The 19,248-nt window shown below is 41.7% G+C and overlaps 1 protein-coding gene across 1 annotated transcript in view; it reads right to left on the bottom strand.

The window, feature by feature from the left end:
- COL5A3 (collagen type V alpha 3 chain) overlaps window positions 1-19,248 on the bottom strand; it is a 379,057-nt gene that overhangs the window by 102,810 nt on the left and 256,999 nt on the right. The window contains exon 5 of the mRNA XM_073555703.1: window positions 9,919-10,047. Coding sequence (XP_073411804.1) covers window positions 9,919-10,047 — 129 coding nt within the window. The remainder of the gene's footprint in view (window positions 1-9,918; window positions 10,048-19,248) is intronic.

Below are 19,248 nucleotides of genomic sequence, written 5' to 3'. Positions count from 1 at the left end.
AGGTACGCTGTGGAAAATGTAGCGTAAACAAGAATTCAATGATTTGGAAATGTGTTCCAGCCATATTTTATTCCCATCAGAACATAGAATACGGATCAGAAGTTGAACATTGGACATTTTTCCATTAAATTGATGGCAGCAACACAAAAAAGTTGGGACAGGGTTAAAAACGTAACCTGATAGGTGATACATGCTGCCCGATCCATGAAGCATCATGTTTTTAGACTATGAAACGCTACAACATTTAAAATAAAAACACAGTTTAAATGTGGCTAGAGACAGAGCTGCATGGGACACTAGTCTGATAGGCGGGTCCCAGGTGGCTTCTCTCTGTCCGTTGTCCTTGAGTGATAGGTCTCTCCCTACATGCATCCGCAGGGAGAGACCTATTAATCCAGGACAACAGGCAAGAAGAAGCCGCTGAGGACCCACCTGTCTGACTAGCCAGCACTGTTCGGCCCCCACGGTCAATGTAGTTAGTAAACTATGTTTTTGCCTGAAATGCTGCAGCTGTAAGAAGAGAAGGAAGATCCGGCACTGAAGACTTGATAAAATCCACAGGAAACTTTATTCACATATTTTCATAATAAAAACAGAAAGGGGAAGAGGACCCCCACGCCTTACGCGTTTCGAACCTCACAACAGGTTCTTCTTCAGAGGCATAACTTGCTTGAAAAGACACCTGAACACCAATAGACAAAACACATAAAATATACAAAAATATGTATGCATTACATACGTATGAATATGCAAATACATGACAAATTACAAATAACATATTAATCTTATTCATAATACATAGAAATCCACAATCCTCAGAAGAGGAGAGAGAGAAAAAAAACAAACCTCAGTACTCAATAAAAATACATGAGATCATTCCTATAATTTAAACCTTGCGGGTATCGTGCATCAAGCGCAAGTATCCAGAACGCTGGGGGATTTCGCTACCCATTCTATTCCCTTTACTTTGAGACTACATTTCCCTTTTCCAATTTTTTTCAGTCAATCAGCCACTGTCCGATACATGTTACCTGTGGATCGGCCAGCATGTATCACCTGTCAGGTTCTCTTTAACAAAAGGCTGTAAAAGTAAGTTGTGCTAATGAAAAACAGCGAGAGGCTCCATTGTTGGCTAAGACACATGTGTATGAAAAGAGCAGGTTAGAGAGGCAGAGTCTCTCAGAAGCAAAGATGGTCAGAAGTTCACCAATCTGCGAATAACTGCATCTAAAAATTGCGGAATAAATTCTGAAAAAAATGTTCCTCAATGTAAAATTACAAAGACTTTGAGTATCCCATCATCTACAGGGCATGACATCATCAAAAGATTCAGAGATTCTGGGGAAATCCATATGCACAAGTGTCAAGGCAGGCGGACAATATTGGATGCTTGGGATCTACAGCCCCTCAGGATGTATTGTATTAAAAACAAGTAGGATCCAAACATGCCAATGACTGCTGAAGAATACTTTTAAAAATCATTGTCTGTGTTCAGGGCCGGTGTCACCACCCAGCGCAAGTGTCGGGGCCCTGGACGAACAGGTAGCCCTTTTGGTGTTGTTGACACCGCCACGCTATGGATCCTGTGAGTCAAGGGAGTCCGGTGCCAGCGCTGGCACCGACCCCCTCAAATATTCACCTCTCCTTGTTCCCCGCAGTTCCAGTGTCTTCAGGGTCGCCATCTTCTGACTCTTTGTGATGTCTCGAGGCAGAGTGCAAAGATCCTCAACTGTGAACCAGTGAGAATCTGATACCAGATAAGAAGGGAAAAACATTCCTCTCCCAAAACTCCAACAATTGTCTCCTCACTTCCCAGACGTTTACAGTAAGAAGAGGAGATGCTACACGATGGTGGACACGGCCCAAGCACAACGTTTTTGAGATGTTTTCCCGCCAACAATTTCTAAGTAGTGTTAATTTTTTTCAAATAAAATATGACGATAAAAGATTTCCAAATCATTCTTGTTTTCTTTACATTTTACACAGCCAACTGTTTTGGAATTGGAGTTATATAATAAAGTGAAAGTCAGGTTAAAATAAATCCTTGAGAAGTGACCTGTTTGGAAAGTTAGAGGTAATAAATGGGAGTTTTCCACCAGGGACCCTCTTGTATTAATTAGGATGGAGAGCTGCTAAAGAAGCCTGCTCCTTCAGCCGTTTACACAGGAGGATTGATCACCTAGTTCCTTCACTAGCCAAATATGGGGTCTGCCAGTCATTGCCAGAGAAGTGATGTCTGATGGTGTCACGGGAGACCCGATGGTATCACTTTTTGACACGCAATCACCTGAATGTTTGAACTGATGGTTATGAAATGAAGTGTTTGAGTCTCACTGCTTTAGACAGTCTCATTTTGCTTAAAAAAAAAACCCAGGCCAGGTGAAACCCCCAATGATCAACTTGAAATTCGACAAGAATTGTTCAATATTCCTACAGTGCCGCCGCAGGAAAAATGAAGCATTACAGCGTTCTTATCAAAGCACAAATATGGCCGGCCCACTAGAGTGGGTGCTCCCAACGATAAGCTGCAGTTTGTAGAGGAATTTTCCAATAAGTAATCAATTTTCCTGAATTGACACCACAGATTAAGTAGGGTATCACACAGGGTTTCTTGGAGTCCTTCTTCAGGAACATCCGGAGTGAAGTGTTAGAGATGAAGAGACTAAGAGATCCCCTGCTTTAAATAGGTTCTCTGGGTCCAACGTAAAATTCCATACTGCAGATTACCAAATCCTGACACAATGCTAGGATTCCGCTCGAGCTGTCGGGAAGTGACCGTCAGTACGTGATTATGTCATTTCCATACTGGGGGTCATGTGCCAACTAGATGTAGAGAAAAATCCGGGACTCCCATTAAAGAAAAAAATAGATTCTTTATTCACATTGAAGCAATCCACATGGTTTATATCAAATGCAACGTTTCGGTCACAATCTGGACCTTTTTTCGGACCATATAAACCTTTGGAACGAACCCGTGTGTCCCCTTGTACAAAAGAATAAGTGAAGCCGCCTGTTTCGGCACATCCCGCTAGAAACGTTTCCTGCTTCTCTGTGTTCTATTAAGAGAAGATAGTTGGCACATGACCGTAATTACATGTGAGCAGAATCCTGACGGCGAGCACAATGCACACTGTCAGGATGGAGCAATGCAGAATTATATGTTGAGAATGGAGAAACCCTTGAAACTAAATTCCCCTTATAAGATATTTCATAATAGGTTTCCTAAACTGAACAGCCCCTTTAATACCTGATTTTTCCATCTGCATTAAGCCCCATAATCACTGTGTAAAGGCCATACGATTTATTACATTCTGTGACCCTTTATAAAGCCTATCATCCCCGTCTGGCGATATTTAAGGCCTGTGTTTCATTATTTACACACTACATCTGCGGGGCTCTGACATCCTACATTACTACTGAGCTGTGAACTGAGGGGTCTGTTCCCCAGGGGTCTTGATGACACATCTCCCAGGTCTGCTTTTCCTTGCTGCCTCCCAGTTGCACATGCCAGTGCCGTGACTCACGCTCGTGTGAATGAGACCCAGCCCTGTGAAACCAGCTGTTACCATTCCAGCTGGGGCGGCCCGGACATCCCATCTGCTGAATGAAAACCCCTGGCTTCTTCCAGCTCTGAGGCTGCCCCGGCCAAAATCTTTTCCATTTCACGCCTGCCTTAGCCGGTGGGAACCAAAGGGTCCGCTCGCAGTTTTAACCAGTCGTGTGTAAGCCGCTGACCTGAGGATCAATTCTTCGTTAGGCCAAAAATAATCAAATCTCAAAGAATACGATGTCCTGAGGTGGTTTCCAAGTTCTTCTGTTTATTTACAAGGCAAATAAATAAAAAATAGTATTTTACAAGCAAACCACCCCGAATGCAGCAGTCGGTCATGTGTGCAGGTGAGGTAGCTATGGTCCAAGAGTCCTGTCCTGACCACATGGTCGCACCAGGCACTCACCTAGCTACAGGGGCATGGCTATTCAGGGGGGAGAAAAAGCTGTGACCCCCGGGCCCTGGTGTCTGAGCAGGCCAGAGACCCTCACACCAACAACAAGATACCAGTGTTATGCATGGCCCAAGGTGGGCCGATGGTGGACACAAACTCTGCAAGGGACCCAGGAACAGCCGCTCAGACCCCCGAATAAAGGACATTTGTTACATCATGTTGATCTATCATTTCTTTTTATTTATTTCTTTTTCGTTCTTTCAATCCATCTATCTATAAGCCCTATCTATTATCTATTATCTATCTATCTATCTATCTATCTATCTATCTATCTATCTATCTATCTTTTATCTATTATCTATCTATTATCTATCTATCATCTATCTATTATCTATCTGTCTATTATCTATATCTATCTATCATCTATCTATTTATACAGTTGTGGCCAAAAGTATTGACACCCCTGCAATTCTGTCAGATAATACTCAGTTTCTTCCTGAAAATGATAGCAAATACAAATTCTTTGGTATTATTATTATCTTCATTTAATTTGTCTTAAATGAAAAAAACACAAAAGAGAATGAAACAAAAAGCAAAACATTGATCATTTCACACAAAACTCCAAAAATGGGCCAGACAAAAGTATTGGCACCCTCAGCCTAATACTTGGTTGCACAACCTTTAGCCAAAATAACTGCGACCAACCATCAATGAGTTTCTTACAATGCTCTGCTGGAATTTTAGACCATTCTTCTTTGGCAAACTGCTCCAGGTCCCTGATATTAGAAGGGTGCCTTCTTCAAACTGCCATTTTTAGATCTCTCCACAGGTGTTCTATGGGGATCAGGTCTGGACTCATTGCTGGCCACCTTAGAAGTCTCCAGTGCTTTCTCTCAAACCATTTTCTAGTGCTTTTTGAAGTGTGTTTTGGGTCATTGTCCTGCTGGAAGACCCATGACCTCTGAGGGAGACCCAGCTTTCTCACACTGGGCCCTACATTATGCTGCAACATTTGTTGGAAGTCTTCTGACTTCATAATGCCATGCACACGGTCAAGCAGTCCAGTGCCAGAGGCAGCAAAGCAACCCCAAAACATCAGGGAACCTCCGCCATGTTTGACTGTAGGGACCGTGTTCTTTTCTTTGAATGTCTTTTTTTTTCTCCTGTAAACTCTATGTTGATGCCTTTGCCCAAAAAGCTCTACTTTTGTCTGATCTGACCAGAGAACATTCTTCCAAAACATTTTAGGCTTTTTCAGGTAAGTTTTGGCAAACTCCAGCCTGGCTTTTTTATGTCTCGGGGTAAGAAGTGGGGTCTTCCTGGGTCTCCTACCATACAGTCCCTTTTCATTCAGACGCCGACGGATAGTACGGGTTGACACTGTTGTGCCCTCGGACTGCAGGGCAGCTTGAACTTGTTTGGATGTTAGTCGAGGTTCTTTATCCAACATCCGCACAATCTTGCGTTGAAATCTCTTGTGAATTTTTCTTTTCCGTCCACATCTAGGGAGGTTAGCCACAGTGCCATGGGCTTTAAACTTCTTGAGGACACTGCGCACGGTAGACACAGGAACATTCAGGTCTTTGGAGATGGACTTGTAGCCTTGAGATTGCTCATGCTTCCTCACAATTTGGTTTCTCAAGTCCTCAGACAGTTCTTTGGTCTTCTTTCTTTTCTCCATGCTCAATGTGGTACACACGAGGACACAGGACAGAGGTTGAGTCAACTTTAATCCATGTCAACTGGCTGCAAGTGTGATTTAGTTATTGCCAACACCTGTTAGGTGCCACAGGTAAGTTACAGGTGCTGTTAATTACACAAATTAGCGAAGATCACATGATTTTTCGAACAGTGCCAATACTTTTGTCCACCCTCTTCTTTATGTTTGGTGTGGAATTATAACCAATTTGGCTTTAGGACAATTCTTTTTGTGTTTTTTCATTTAAGACAAATTAAATGAAGATAATAATACCAAAGAATTTGTGTTTGCAATCATTTTCAGGAAGAAACTGAGTATTATCTGACAAAATTGCAGGGGTGTCAATACTTTTGGCCACAACTGTATATTATCTATCTATCTGTTATCTACCTATCTATTATCTATATATTTTTTTATCAATCTATTATCTACAGTGGGGGAAATAAGTATTTGATCCCTTGCTGATTTTGTAAGTTTGCCCACTGACAAAGACATTAAGAGTCTATTTCCCCCACTGTAGATAATAGATAGATAAAAAATATATAGATAATAGATAGATACATCTATTATCTATCTATCATAGATCCATCTATGTAATATTTATATTGTACAGTATCTATTTTCTATGTATTTAGTGTTTTCTTTCAGTCGATCGATCTTTCTAAACTCTATCAAGTGAAAAATAAAATAAACATTGAGCACTTTAACATATTCAAGTAAAAAACTGACTCTTTTATTCATCCATTAGTGTCCGTGTTCACATTATGGGTGAATAAAAAGAGTACGAGTTTTTCACTTGAATGAGGTTGGAATTTCTGAAAATTATATTTTTTGGATGTTAGGGAAACTGTTCTGGAGATGGCGCCCACCTCTTTATAACACCAGGGTTGCTTTAATTTTGCTTTCTAAGCCTTCTACAATATGTATTATCTACTAGAGATAAGTTAGTTAATTTGCAAGACTCTAGTCCAGCAGGCAGGTCAGCAGTCCATGGTCTCCAGATGGGAGCCCTGTAAATTTTCTCCTACCTGCTGGCATCTCTGGCTCCTCATTTGATCAGCCGGTCTGGTGTCACATCATGTGTGTGTCCTGCAACAATGATGACATCACACCGCACCAACAAATCAGAAGAGGCGTTCAGGATACCGCTAGGTAGGTGGAAGTTCACAGGGTTCCAGTTCGGTGGCCACAGACTACTGATGTGACTGGACCAGGGTCCTGCAAAACAAATCTATCATCTCTACTATCTATTATCTATGTATTATCTATGTATTATCTATCTATAGATAGATAGATAGATAGATGATAGCTAGATAGATAATTTCGGAGTAGGCGAAAGGAAGACTGTGTTCCAGAGTGTATGACAGCTACAATGAAACATCCTGAGAGTGTTATGATATGGGGCTGTATGTCCTGGCATGGAATTGGGAGAATACAGGTCATTAATGGAACTGTAAATACTTCAAAATATATTCATGATGTCCTTGAACCAAAGCTCATCCCATCAATTCGTGACTTTGGCAAGGAACAGACCGAAATTATTTTTCAACAGGATGGAGCACCATGTCACACTGCAAGGCAATGTCTAAAATGGTTTGAAGGCAAACAAATTTCTGTGCTTTCATGGCCAGGAAACAGTTCTGATCTGAACTCTATCGAAAATCTGTGGTCAAGATTAAAACAATTGTTTTCTAGTAAGAGACCGAGCAACAAACAGGCACTGATTGCAGCTGTTATCAGTTCCTGGTACCATGTTATAACCATAGAGAACCTGAGAAGTCTTGTTGAATCAATGCCAAGAAGATGCAAAGCTGTTATCGATGCTAAAGGATACCCTACACACTACTAAAGAAAGAACACATAGGGATAGCATGAAATTTACATATTAGGACATGATACTTTGATTCGGACATTCCGATGTTCTTAGGCTACTTTCACACTTGCGTTTTTTGGCTGCGCGTTTTTTACGCACACAAACGCATTAAAAAAACGCATCATGCGTTTGTGTGCGTTTTTTTGCAGGTTTTGGGGCATTTTTTAAAAAAAAGGCATGCATTTTTAGCACATACGTGCGCATTACAATGCGCACTTATGCACACCCATAGACTTTAATGGGTGTTTTGCTGTAAAAAACGCATTGCGTGCGCATGCGTTTTTTTGGGCAAGTCGGAGGCACAAAAAAGGCAACAGGATGCATTTTGTGCGCCCAAGCGCACACTGCAAAAAACCGCATGCACATACAAACGCGTACGTGCGCATATGTATGCGCACATATGCGCACCCATGTTAAAGTATAGGGGAAAAACGCATGCGTTTTCTTGCTCTAAAAAGCAGCGCAAAAAAAAGCAAGTGTGAAACCAGCCTTATAGAAGCAATGATATATTTCCTATTATGGTAACTTTTTTTGTATGTAGAGGTGTTCTAATCTACCTTAGACTACTTGTGGCATTATTGTAATAAACACTTTGTATAATTCCATGCTAAAAACTTTAAAAAATGACAAAAATTTGAAGTGTATCCACAATTTTGGCCACTAGTGTACTATCATCTATCTATCTATCTATCTATCTATCTATCTATCTATCTATCTATCTATCTATCACCTAGATAGACAGCTAAATCTAATGGTCACTACTCCATGCTAATTCTCTTGGATCTCTCTGCAGCATTCGACACTGTGGATCATCAGCTCCTCCTCACTATGCTCCGTTCCATTGGCCTCAATGACACCGTTCTCTCCTGGTTCTCCTCCTATCTCTCTGACCGCTCCATCACTATCTTTTGCCGGTTCCTCCTCCTCTCACCTTCCCCTTACTGTTGGGGTTCCTCAAGGATCGGTTCTAGGCCCCCTCCTCTTCTCCTTGTACACTGCCCCTATTGGACAAACAATCAGTAGATTTGGTTTCCAGTACCATCTCTATGCTGATGACACCCAATTATACGCTTCTTCTCCTGACATCACGCCAGCCTTTCTAGAAAACACCGGCGATTGTCTAAACGCTGTGTCTAACATCATGTCCTCCTTCTATCAGAAACTGAACATTTCAAAGACTGAACTCGTTGTGTTTCCTCCCTCTACTAACCTACCTATGCCCGACATTGCCATTTCCGTGTGTGGTTCCACCATTACTCCCCAGCAACATGCCCGCTGTCTTGGGGTCATACTTGATTCCGAGCTTTCATTCACCCCCCACATCCGATCACTGGCTCGTTCTTGTCATCTGCACCTCAAAAACACTTCTAGATTTCGCCCCTTTTTTACTTTCGACTCTACAAAAACTCTTACTGTTTCCCTTATTCATTCTCGTCTGGACTATTGTAACTCTCTTCTAATCGGTCTCCCTCTTGCCAAACTCTCCCCTCTCCAATCTGTCTTGAATGCTGCAGCCAGGATCATATTCCTCACCAATCGTTACACCGATGCCTCTACCTTGTGCCAGTCATTACACTGGTTACCCATCCACTCCAGAATTCAGTATAAACTTATGACCCTCACCCACAAAGCCCTCCATGGCTCAGCACCACCTTACATCTCCTCCCTTGTTTCAGTATACCACCCTACCCGCGCCCTCCATTCTGCTGATGACCGGAGGTTAGCATCCTCAATAATCAGAACCTCCCACTCCCGTCTCCAAGACTTTTCACGTGCTGCGCCAATTCTTTGGAATGCACTTCCCAGGTTAATACGATTAATCACCAATACCCACAATTTAAGCGTACTTTAAGTCTATGTGCACACGTAGCAGAAAATTTCTGCTTAAAAACTGGACTCCCTTCCCAGAAACCGTGTGTTTTTCTCTGAGCTTTTTACGCGCGTTTTCTGTGCGGTTTTAGCGCAAAAAACGCACTTTTTTTGCGTTTTTTTTCAGCGCGGTTCCAGACCCATAGAAATAGCCAGAAATGCGGAAAAATCCGCGAAATTAATGAGCATGCTGCGTTTTTTACCCCGAAGCGTTTTTTTCTCTTGGTATCTGTTATAATCTATGTGATTATTGTTATGCTGTAATGTCTATTGTCTGTACAAATCCCCTCTGAAATGTAAAGTGCTGCGGAATATGTCGGCGCTATAGAAATAAAATTATTATCTATCTATCTATTATGTATTTATCCATCTATTTATCTATTATCTACCTATCTATCTACATCTATCTATTTAGCAATCTATTATCTATCTATCTATCTATCTATCTATCTATCTATCTATGTGTCTGCCTATTTGCCTCTGTCTATCTTAATGCAGTGTTATATAGTTGCACACCACGTTGGTCTCCTTACCTCGGGGAACTCTGGGTCCTGGGCTTGTACGGCATAGACGAGAGCGCCATCGCAGTTCCGCATGTAGGTGTTGCAATAGTCATAGGCGGCTCTGGGGTCGTCCACTATCAGCAGCTGTTGGATGTCACCCTGAAACGACAAATGCATAGGATATAAGAACCAATTCTGCCAGACAGAGGAAAGTTTACCTTAAAATTAAGGACAATTGATGGTTAAAACTACTTGGCTACATGCTGATCTTCCCCAATTATGTGCAGATGTAGCAGAGCTGTGGATGTCATTTATTATTATTACTCGATGTGATATCGCAATAAGCAGCTCTCCGTAAGTTCAGCTTGTACAATTAGTCATATGGTCTATGTATCATTTCCATATGTGAGGAGGAAACATTAGACAACATGGGATATCAGAGAATATGGAACATTACAGAACATAGGATATAGACAGCATGGGGCATTAAGGAATATGGAATGTTAGATAACATGAAATATTACAGAACATGGGATATTAGACACCATGGAAAATTAGAGAACATTGAATATTAGAGGCCACTGAATATTACAGGACATGAAATATTAGAGGACGGGATAATAGAGAGCATGGGATATTAGAGGACATGGAATATTAGAGGACATAGACTATAGACAACATGGGTTAATAGAGAACAGGGAATATTAGAGAACATGGAATATTAGAGGACATGGAATACTAGAGTACATAGGATATTAGAGGACATGGAATACTAGAGTACATAGAATATTAGAGGACATGGAATATTAGAGGAAATAGAATATTAGACAACATTGTATAATAGAGAACATGGAATATTAGATGACATGGAATATTAGAGGTCACAGAATATTAGACAACATGGTATAATAGAGAACATGGAATATTAGAGAACATGGAATATTAGAGGACTTGGAATACTAGAGTACATATGATTAGAGGACATGGAATATTAGAGGACATAGACTATTAGACAACATGGCATAATAGAGAATACTGAATAATAGAGGACATGGGATATTAGAGAAAATAGAATATTAGACAACATGGTATAATAGAGAACATGGAATATTAGAGGACATGGAATATTAGAGAACATGGAATATTAGAGGACATAGACTATTAGACAACATGGCATAAAAGAGAATACTGAATAATAGAGCACATGGAATATTAGAGAAAATAGAATATTAGACAACATGGTATAATAGAGAACATGGAATATTAGAGGACATGGAATATTAGAGAACATGGAATATTAGAGGACATAGACTATTAGACAACATGGCATAATAGAGAATACTGAATAATAGAGAACATGGAATATTAGAGAACATGGAATATTAGATGACATGGAATATTACAGGACACAGAATATTAGACAACATGGTATAATAGAGAACATGGAATATATTAGAGAACATGGAACATTAGAGGACACGGAATATTAGACAACATGGGATAATAGAGAATATTGATTAATAGAGGACATGGAATAATAGAGAAAATAGAATATTAGACAACATGGTATAATAGAGAACATGGAATATTAGAGATCATGGAATATTAGAGGACATGGAATATTAGAGGACACAGAATATTAGACAACATGGTATAATAGAGAACAGGGAATATTAGAGAACATGGAATATTAGAGGACATGGAATACTAGAGTACATAGGCTATTAGAGGACATGGAATATTAGAGGAAATAGAATATTAGACAACATTGTATAATAGAGAACATGGAATATTAGATGACATGGAATACTAGAGTACATAGGATATTAGAGGACATGGAATATTAGAAGACATAGGCTATTAGAGATATGAACATAAGGATGAGTGACCTCATGGAGATCAACATCCAACACTGCGGAGACACCATCACATGTTTCTCAACGCAGTGATCTAGAGCAATGCCCCCATCCCTTATGGGAAATATGCAAAAGCATGTAAATCAACAGCCGCGGAGACACCATCACATGTTTCTCAACGCAAGCAGTGACTAGCCAGGTCTTTCCCCGGGAAGGAACAACCACGGGAAGGGCAGTCTCCAATGAAGGAAACCACCTATGCCAAAACATGGTATCCATCCACAGACAGCTGTTTCGGGGTATTGCCCCTCATCAGTGTGGAGTAGGAAACTGGCTAGTAGGAGCAATGCCTAGTGAAAGGCTATGAACATAAGGATGAGTGACCTCATGGAGATCAACATCCAACACTGCGGAGACACCATCACATGTTTCTCAACGCAGTGATCTAGAGCAATGCCCCCATCCCTTATGGGAAATATGCAAAAGCATGTAAATCAACAGCCGCGGAGACACCATCACATGTTTCTCAACGCAAGCAGTGACTAGCCAGGTCTTTCCCCGGGAAGGAACAACCACGGGAAGGGCAGTCTCCAATGAAGGAAACCACCTATGCCAAAACATGGTATCCATCCACAGACAGCTGTTTCGGGGTATTGCCCCTCATCAGTGTGGAGTAGGAAACTGGCTAGTAGGAGCAATGCCTAGTGAAAGGCTATGAACATAAGGATGAGTGACCTCATGGAGATCAACATCCAACACTGCGGAGACACCATCACATGTTTCTCAACGCAGTGATCTAGAGCAATGCCCCCATCCCTTATGGGAAATATGCAAAAGCATGTAAATCAACAGCCGCGGAGACACCATCACATGTTTCTCAACGCAAGCAGTGACTAGCCAGGTCTTTCCCCGGGAAGGAACAACCACGGGAAGGGCAGTCTCCAATGAAGGAAACCACCTATGCCAAAACATGGTATCCATCCACAGACAGCTGTTTCGGGGTATTGCCCCTCATCAGTGTGGAGTAGGAAACTGGCTAGTAGGAGCAATGCCTAATGAAAGGCTATGAACATAAGGATGAGTGACCTCATGGAGATCAACATCCAACACTGCGGAGACACCATCACATGTTTCTCAACGCAGTGATCTAGAGCAATGCCCCCATCCCTTATGGGAAATATGCAAAAGCATGTAAATCAACAGCCGCGGAGACACCATCACATGTTTCTCAACGCAAGCAGTGACTAGCCAGGTCTTTCCCCGGGAAGGAACAACCACGGGAAGGGCAGTCTCCAATGAAGGAAACCACCTATGCCAAAACATGGTATCCATCCACAGACAGCTGTTTCGGGGTATTGCCCCTCATCAGTGTGGAGTAGGAAACTGGCTAGTAGGAGCAATGCCTAGTGAAAGGCTATGAACATAAGGATGAGTGACCTCATGGAGATCAACATCCAACACTGCGGAGACACCATCACATGTTTCTCAACGCAGTGATCTAGAGCAATGCCCCCATCCCTTATGGGAAATATGCAAAAGCATGTAAATCAACAGCCGCGGAGACACCATCACATGTTTCTCAACGCAAGCAGTGACTAGCCAGGTCTTTCCCCGGGAAGGAACAACCACGGGAAGGGCAGTCTCCAATGAAGGAAACCACCTATACCTATGATATTAGAGGACATGGAATATTAGAAGACATAGGCTATTAGAGGACATGGAATATTAGAGGAAATAGAATATTAGACAACATGGTATAATAGAGAACATGGGATAGTAGAAAACAGGGAATATTAGAGAACATGGAATATTAGAGGAGATGGAATACTAGAGTACATAGGATATTAGAGGACATGAAATATTAGAAGACATAGGATGCTAGACAACATGGGATAATAGAGAACATGGGACAACAGAGAACTCAGGATAGTACAGAACTTGGGATATTAGAGAACATGAGGTATTAGAGAACATGAAATAGTAGAAAACATGTAATACTAAAGTACATGAAATATTAGACAATCTCATCATTGGTCTAAATAAATCTAGTTCTTACAGACCTAGATCTACATAGCAATATAATGGTGCCAGAACCATTGTAGATACCGTTCCTAACCTATACCTTATGGTGGCAGATATCCTGGTATTATACCATATAGCAAGCATGTTTAGATGACTTTTAAATTAAAGAGGAGTAGAGATGGACGAACCGCAACAGTAAAATTTGGCGTCCGTACCGAACACCTACTGTTTGGGCACTGACACTGAACACGGACTTCACCAGGAAGTCCGTGTTACTGTTTGAGTTCGGCCCCCCGAACATCGGGTGTTTGTTGTGCTGTCATGTGCATGACAGCGCGACACACACTGCCTCTGATTACTGGTAAAATTATCACTGCCGGTCAGACAGCCGCGGTTCCCACGCTGTCAAATGACTACTGCTCCCATTAGCCAATGCCTGCTGCCTCTAATAACAGGGAAAGCAGAAGCGTCTGGTTTGAGTATAAATCAACCGGCGCCCGCACTGTAAATAAATAATTAAAAAAAAAATGAGTGGGTTCCCCTGTATTTTTGACAACAAGCCAGGCAAAACTCACAGCTGGGGGCGACAACCCTCAGCTATCAGCTTCAGCAAGGCTGGTTATCAATAATAGAGGGGTTCCCACTCTCATTTTTTAAAATTATTTAAATAAATAAATTTAAAAAAATGGCGTGGGCCCCCCCATTTTTGACAATCAAAAGCAGACACCTGGGGGCTGGTATACTCAGACTGGTAAGGGGCTATGGATATTGCCCCCCTCAGCCTAAAAATACTAGCCCGCAGCCACCCTGACATCAGGTGACATGAAGCCCACGGCTTAGTAATGGAGAAGCGTCTATAAGACACCCATCCATTACTAATCCTATAGTTGTATGGTAAATAAAGACACAGCCAGAATAAAGTCCTATAATTGAAATAAAACAAAACACAGTTTTACTTTTTTATACAAAAATAACTGTCCAGGTTGAAAACTGATTATCCCCCAGACATGGATTATGGTGTGGTACAAAACGACAGACAGGTGAGGGATATTGTTGCTATTTATTTTTGTTTTATTACAGGAGAACGAGGGCTTCGGTGGAATTAGGCGTTAGGTGACTATAGCTGTGTTTGTTATTTTTAAATAAAACGGTAAAGTCTGTTTTGTTTTATTTCAAATAAAGGATTTTATTCTGGCTAAGTCTTTATTTGCCATATAACTATAGGATTAGTAATGGACATTATAGATGCCTCTCCATTGCTAAGCCGTGGGCTTCATGTCACCGGGCAATACAAAGGTGACATCAACCCCACAAATATTAACCCTACCTACCACCACTACAGGGCAAGTGGGAAGAGCTGGGCAATGCACCATAATTGGGGCATCTAATAGATGCGCCTTTTCTAGGCAGCTGCTGGCTGCTATTTTTAGGCTGGGGGGGCTAATATCCATGGCCCCTTACCAGTCTGAGAATACCAGCCCACAGCTGTCAGCTTTAGCAAGGTTGGTGGTCAAAAATGGAGGGGACCCCTCTATTCTTGATAACCAGCCTTACTGAAGCTGACAGCTGAGGGTTGCAGCCCCCATATGTGAGTTTTGTCTGGCTGGTTAACAAAAATACAGGGGAACACACGCCGTTTAAAAAAAAAAAAAAATTTATTCACAGCGCAGGCGCCTGCTGATGAATACTCCCATCAGCCGCTCCTGCTCTCGCTGTTATTAGAGGCACCAGGCGTCGGATAGTGGGAGCGGTTGTCCCATCAGCTGACACCAGTGACCTGAGGCAAACTTTATACCTCCGATCACAGTTGTGCACTCACAATGTCTTTTGACAGCATCGGAACTGCGGCTCTCTGACCAGCCGGGATGATTTCACCACCGATCAAAAGTGGTTTTTGCCACGCTGTCATGCACATGACAGAGTGGCAAACACTGGATATTTGGACCCCCATTCAAGTGAATGGGGCCTGGGTTCGGGAACTGTTCTGGTACCCCCGAACTTTTTGTAAGGCCGGGATCATACTAGCATTTGGCATCTGATGCGAGAGCATCGGATCCGGTATGCTAATGACCCTCAGCTCCTGCTCTGCTGCGTGTGGGAGCCTAGTGTCATGCGACTGTGCTCCGAGCTCCTTGCACAGAGCGGATTGGAGCACAGCTGCGGAGGAGGCAGAGTAACAATTTCTCTATCTCCTCCATTGCTGGCGTCGGCGTATATCTCACAGCACTCAGATGATATCCAAGTGATGTGCGCTGTGTCATGTGCGCTGTGTCACGTGCACCCATAGACTTATTTAGGTGTGAGTGCGCCAAGACTCGGCCAAGTGTCGGTGAGAATCGCAGCATGCTGCGATTTCACTCGCACGTAGAATACGGCTGACAAAAAAAAACAGTGATGGGAGCTGCCCAATAGAATAAGACTGGTCTGAGTGCTATGCGATGTTTTATTGCATAGCATTTGTCTGTATCCATCGCTAGTGTGACCCTGGCCTGTTTGGCCGAACCTAAACATCCAGGTGTCCACTCATCTCTAAAGAGGACCTTTTACTTGCTAAAAATAGAGATTAATACCTTGTTAAACATTCATGAGTTCCTCTGATTTTGCCGCCCTTTTCCATCTTGCTCTGCATTGGTTGCTTCATTTCAAAGATATTCACATTTGTTACTTTTGGAGCACAGTATGTGAAATCTCTACTTGTAGTGCAACTGGGCTTTTGCTCAGAGATTTCTCTGGGCATATGCACTTTCACCACTCCTTCCAAGACACTGACAATCTCAGATCAGCAACTGATCTAACAGTCCCAAACACTGCAGCACTGTGATTGACAGTACCTGGAATGGAGGGGTAAAATCACATACCGTCAGAGTAGACTCCAAGGAAATGCCCAGATGGTTTACAAGCAGAGATTTCACATACTGCGCTCTAAAAGCAACAAATGTGAATAACTCCTCAATGGATCATCACAGCAAAAATGGAAATGAGAGGTAGAACCATGGGAGCTCAGGGATTTTATAAAGTATTTAACGTCATTTGTTTTTCACAAGTGATGGGTTCTTTTTAAAGGGGTTGATCATATTTTTAACCTTTTTTTGTACTTTAATGTATTTTAGTAAATGCATTTTAAATTTGGAGCTACAAATCATTTTTTCATTTGGGTTTCAATAAAACTTTGGCAGCATTTTTCCTTTAAAGATGTTTGTTTTCCTGCGCATTCAACTTTGACGAAATCATAAATGAGCTGAGAGGAGCTCAGAGAATACTAGATAAAAGAGTTACAAACTGTCAGGTCAGAAAAGAGCTCACTGACAAATTCTAAGTCAACTCACTTTGCATCCAGCCATGGACTGGGGACATTGCAATGTGGCCATCTACCAAGAATTGCTGTAAGACCATGGATGTAAGGAATAAAAAAGAAATAGTTCCATTGTTATCCAGCCTAGGTGATTATTACAAACCACAGCTTCAGATCTTCACAGTGCTTTTAAAATTCTATGGAGGGGGAGGAGCCACAGACACTGGCATTCTACTGCACATTCCGCTGAAATGACAGTTACAGTCCTCCATAGAACTTTTTGAGCACCAACTGTCATCTCCCATCTCAGTAATGGGAAAGTCTGTATTCATTGAAGACATATTTTATCCATGAATGAAAGATCAGTCCAGGACGAGAACAAAGCAGATTTATCTAATAAGATATATTACAATGTTTTTCATTGATTTATGAATATAAAAAATATATAAAAGAACAATGACATTTTAAGTCTAATCTACTCCACACTCCAAGCTGCTGATTTTGCAGACAAACCTCATGTCATAACACTTCTCCAACCCGCCGTGTTCTGCTCCTTGTCCTGATCCTCCTGATGTGCTGTTCCCATACAAACCAGCTGCAGCTGACAAACAGCATTGATTCGCCGTGGGCATTAAACAAAAAAAAAAACAGGGGTCTGGAAAATCGGAAATGAATCCAGAGCTGGACCTCGGCCATAGGAACAAGTGAGGCTTACTCATTAACCCCAATCCTCACCAGAGAGCTCTATATCCTTTACCATCTAAGGTGGAGGATCATGGAACCAGGGGTGTTGTGACCACAGTTTACGCCTAACATTTGACCCTTCCCACTGATGTCATCATCACTGGCATTCGAGAGGCTGAGGCATGAGGAGTTGTTTGGTGGGATCCTCACACTATAAACTCATAGTTTTTTAAGTGCACAAGAGACGCTATGGAGGTGTTGGACATTTTTTTCTGCCCACCATTGACCATGTATATCATCATTAACCCACAGTCAAAAAATACATATAACATCTATCTTGTCTTCTCGGGGATCAGAGGATCTTGATGACCATTACAAGAACTTCACTTTTCCGTACATAAAAGAGGCCCGGCCTAGTGATGCCCTTACAGAAAAACGGGCAAATGATTGGCTCAAACGTCCACTAATAGGGGTTGTCTTCTAATAGACCTTTGTGGTCCATTATTGTATCAGAGCCTGAGTCCAGTCCAGCTCCAGTTGAAACTCTTGTGGGTCAGTCCATTTATGACCTTCAGGACTTTTTTTTTCTCTCCAGGCCCAGAAGTCAGCACTGTCTCAGAACTTACAGGTACGTTTTTGATATTCATTCTAGGTCTTTTTAGACCAGTTTCATAGAAGTGAATGGAAATCTAAAGCACTGAGCAATAGCATGGCGACGCTAACAATGACTTCTACAGAAGAAGAAAACAAGAAAACAGTTCCTTTCGAATAAGGCCTAAAAGTAAATTTTCACACAATGGAGAAATTAAGGAATTTGCTCCTAAGACCTTGTGGGGGCATCACAACACATTAGGAGACCCCAATCAGAGGACAATAAAATATCCGGACTCCTTATCTATGAACTGGTCCAATATTTATGTTTTTCCCTCTCCCATAATCTTAATTCTGCTTCACGTCACTTGTCTCATCTATTGCATTTTTTTCTGTGTTGTATTGTGTATAAATATGTGACTCTTCAGATGTTGTATTAGTCTAGCCTGATGAAGAGACCTGAGTAGTCTCGAAAGCTTGCAATGTGTTACCATCTTTTCAGTTAGCCATTAAAAGGTATCAACCACTGAGGACTCGCAATTCTGAATATTTTTCACACAATGGAAACCTATACTGGCACTATATAACACTTCTATGGGGAATCTGGAAACAAATCTTCATTTCTGGAGAAGTTAAGTATTGCATATTTCCTATTAAAATCAATGATGTGTCCTGAAGTATACGGCCATGTGTCCTCAAGACCAAGAGATGCTCCTTGAAAACACGTTCTACTCTAGTGACAAAGAGGTTTTCTTCTATGTTACGTAAAAAAAAAATTTGTTTTAGAAATCATATAAAGTAGTTCTCCCTGGTGTTACAACATTGATAGCCAACTCTCAGGATAGGTCACAGGGTTTAGGTAGAAGGTAGCATTTTGGCCTGAGTATTTGTGTCCAATGGGGCTGAAAGCCCTTC

Source organism: Dendrobates tinctorius, unplaced genomic scaffold, assembly GCF_039654945.1.
Source record: "Dendrobates tinctorius isolate UK_male_01 unplaced genomic scaffold, ASM3965494v1 ptg000228l, whole genome shotgun sequence".
NCBI lineage: Eukaryota > Metazoa > Chordata > Amphibia > Anura > Dendrobatidae > Dendrobates > Dendrobates tinctorius.
This window is presented reverse-complemented; position numbering and strand designations above follow the sequence as displayed.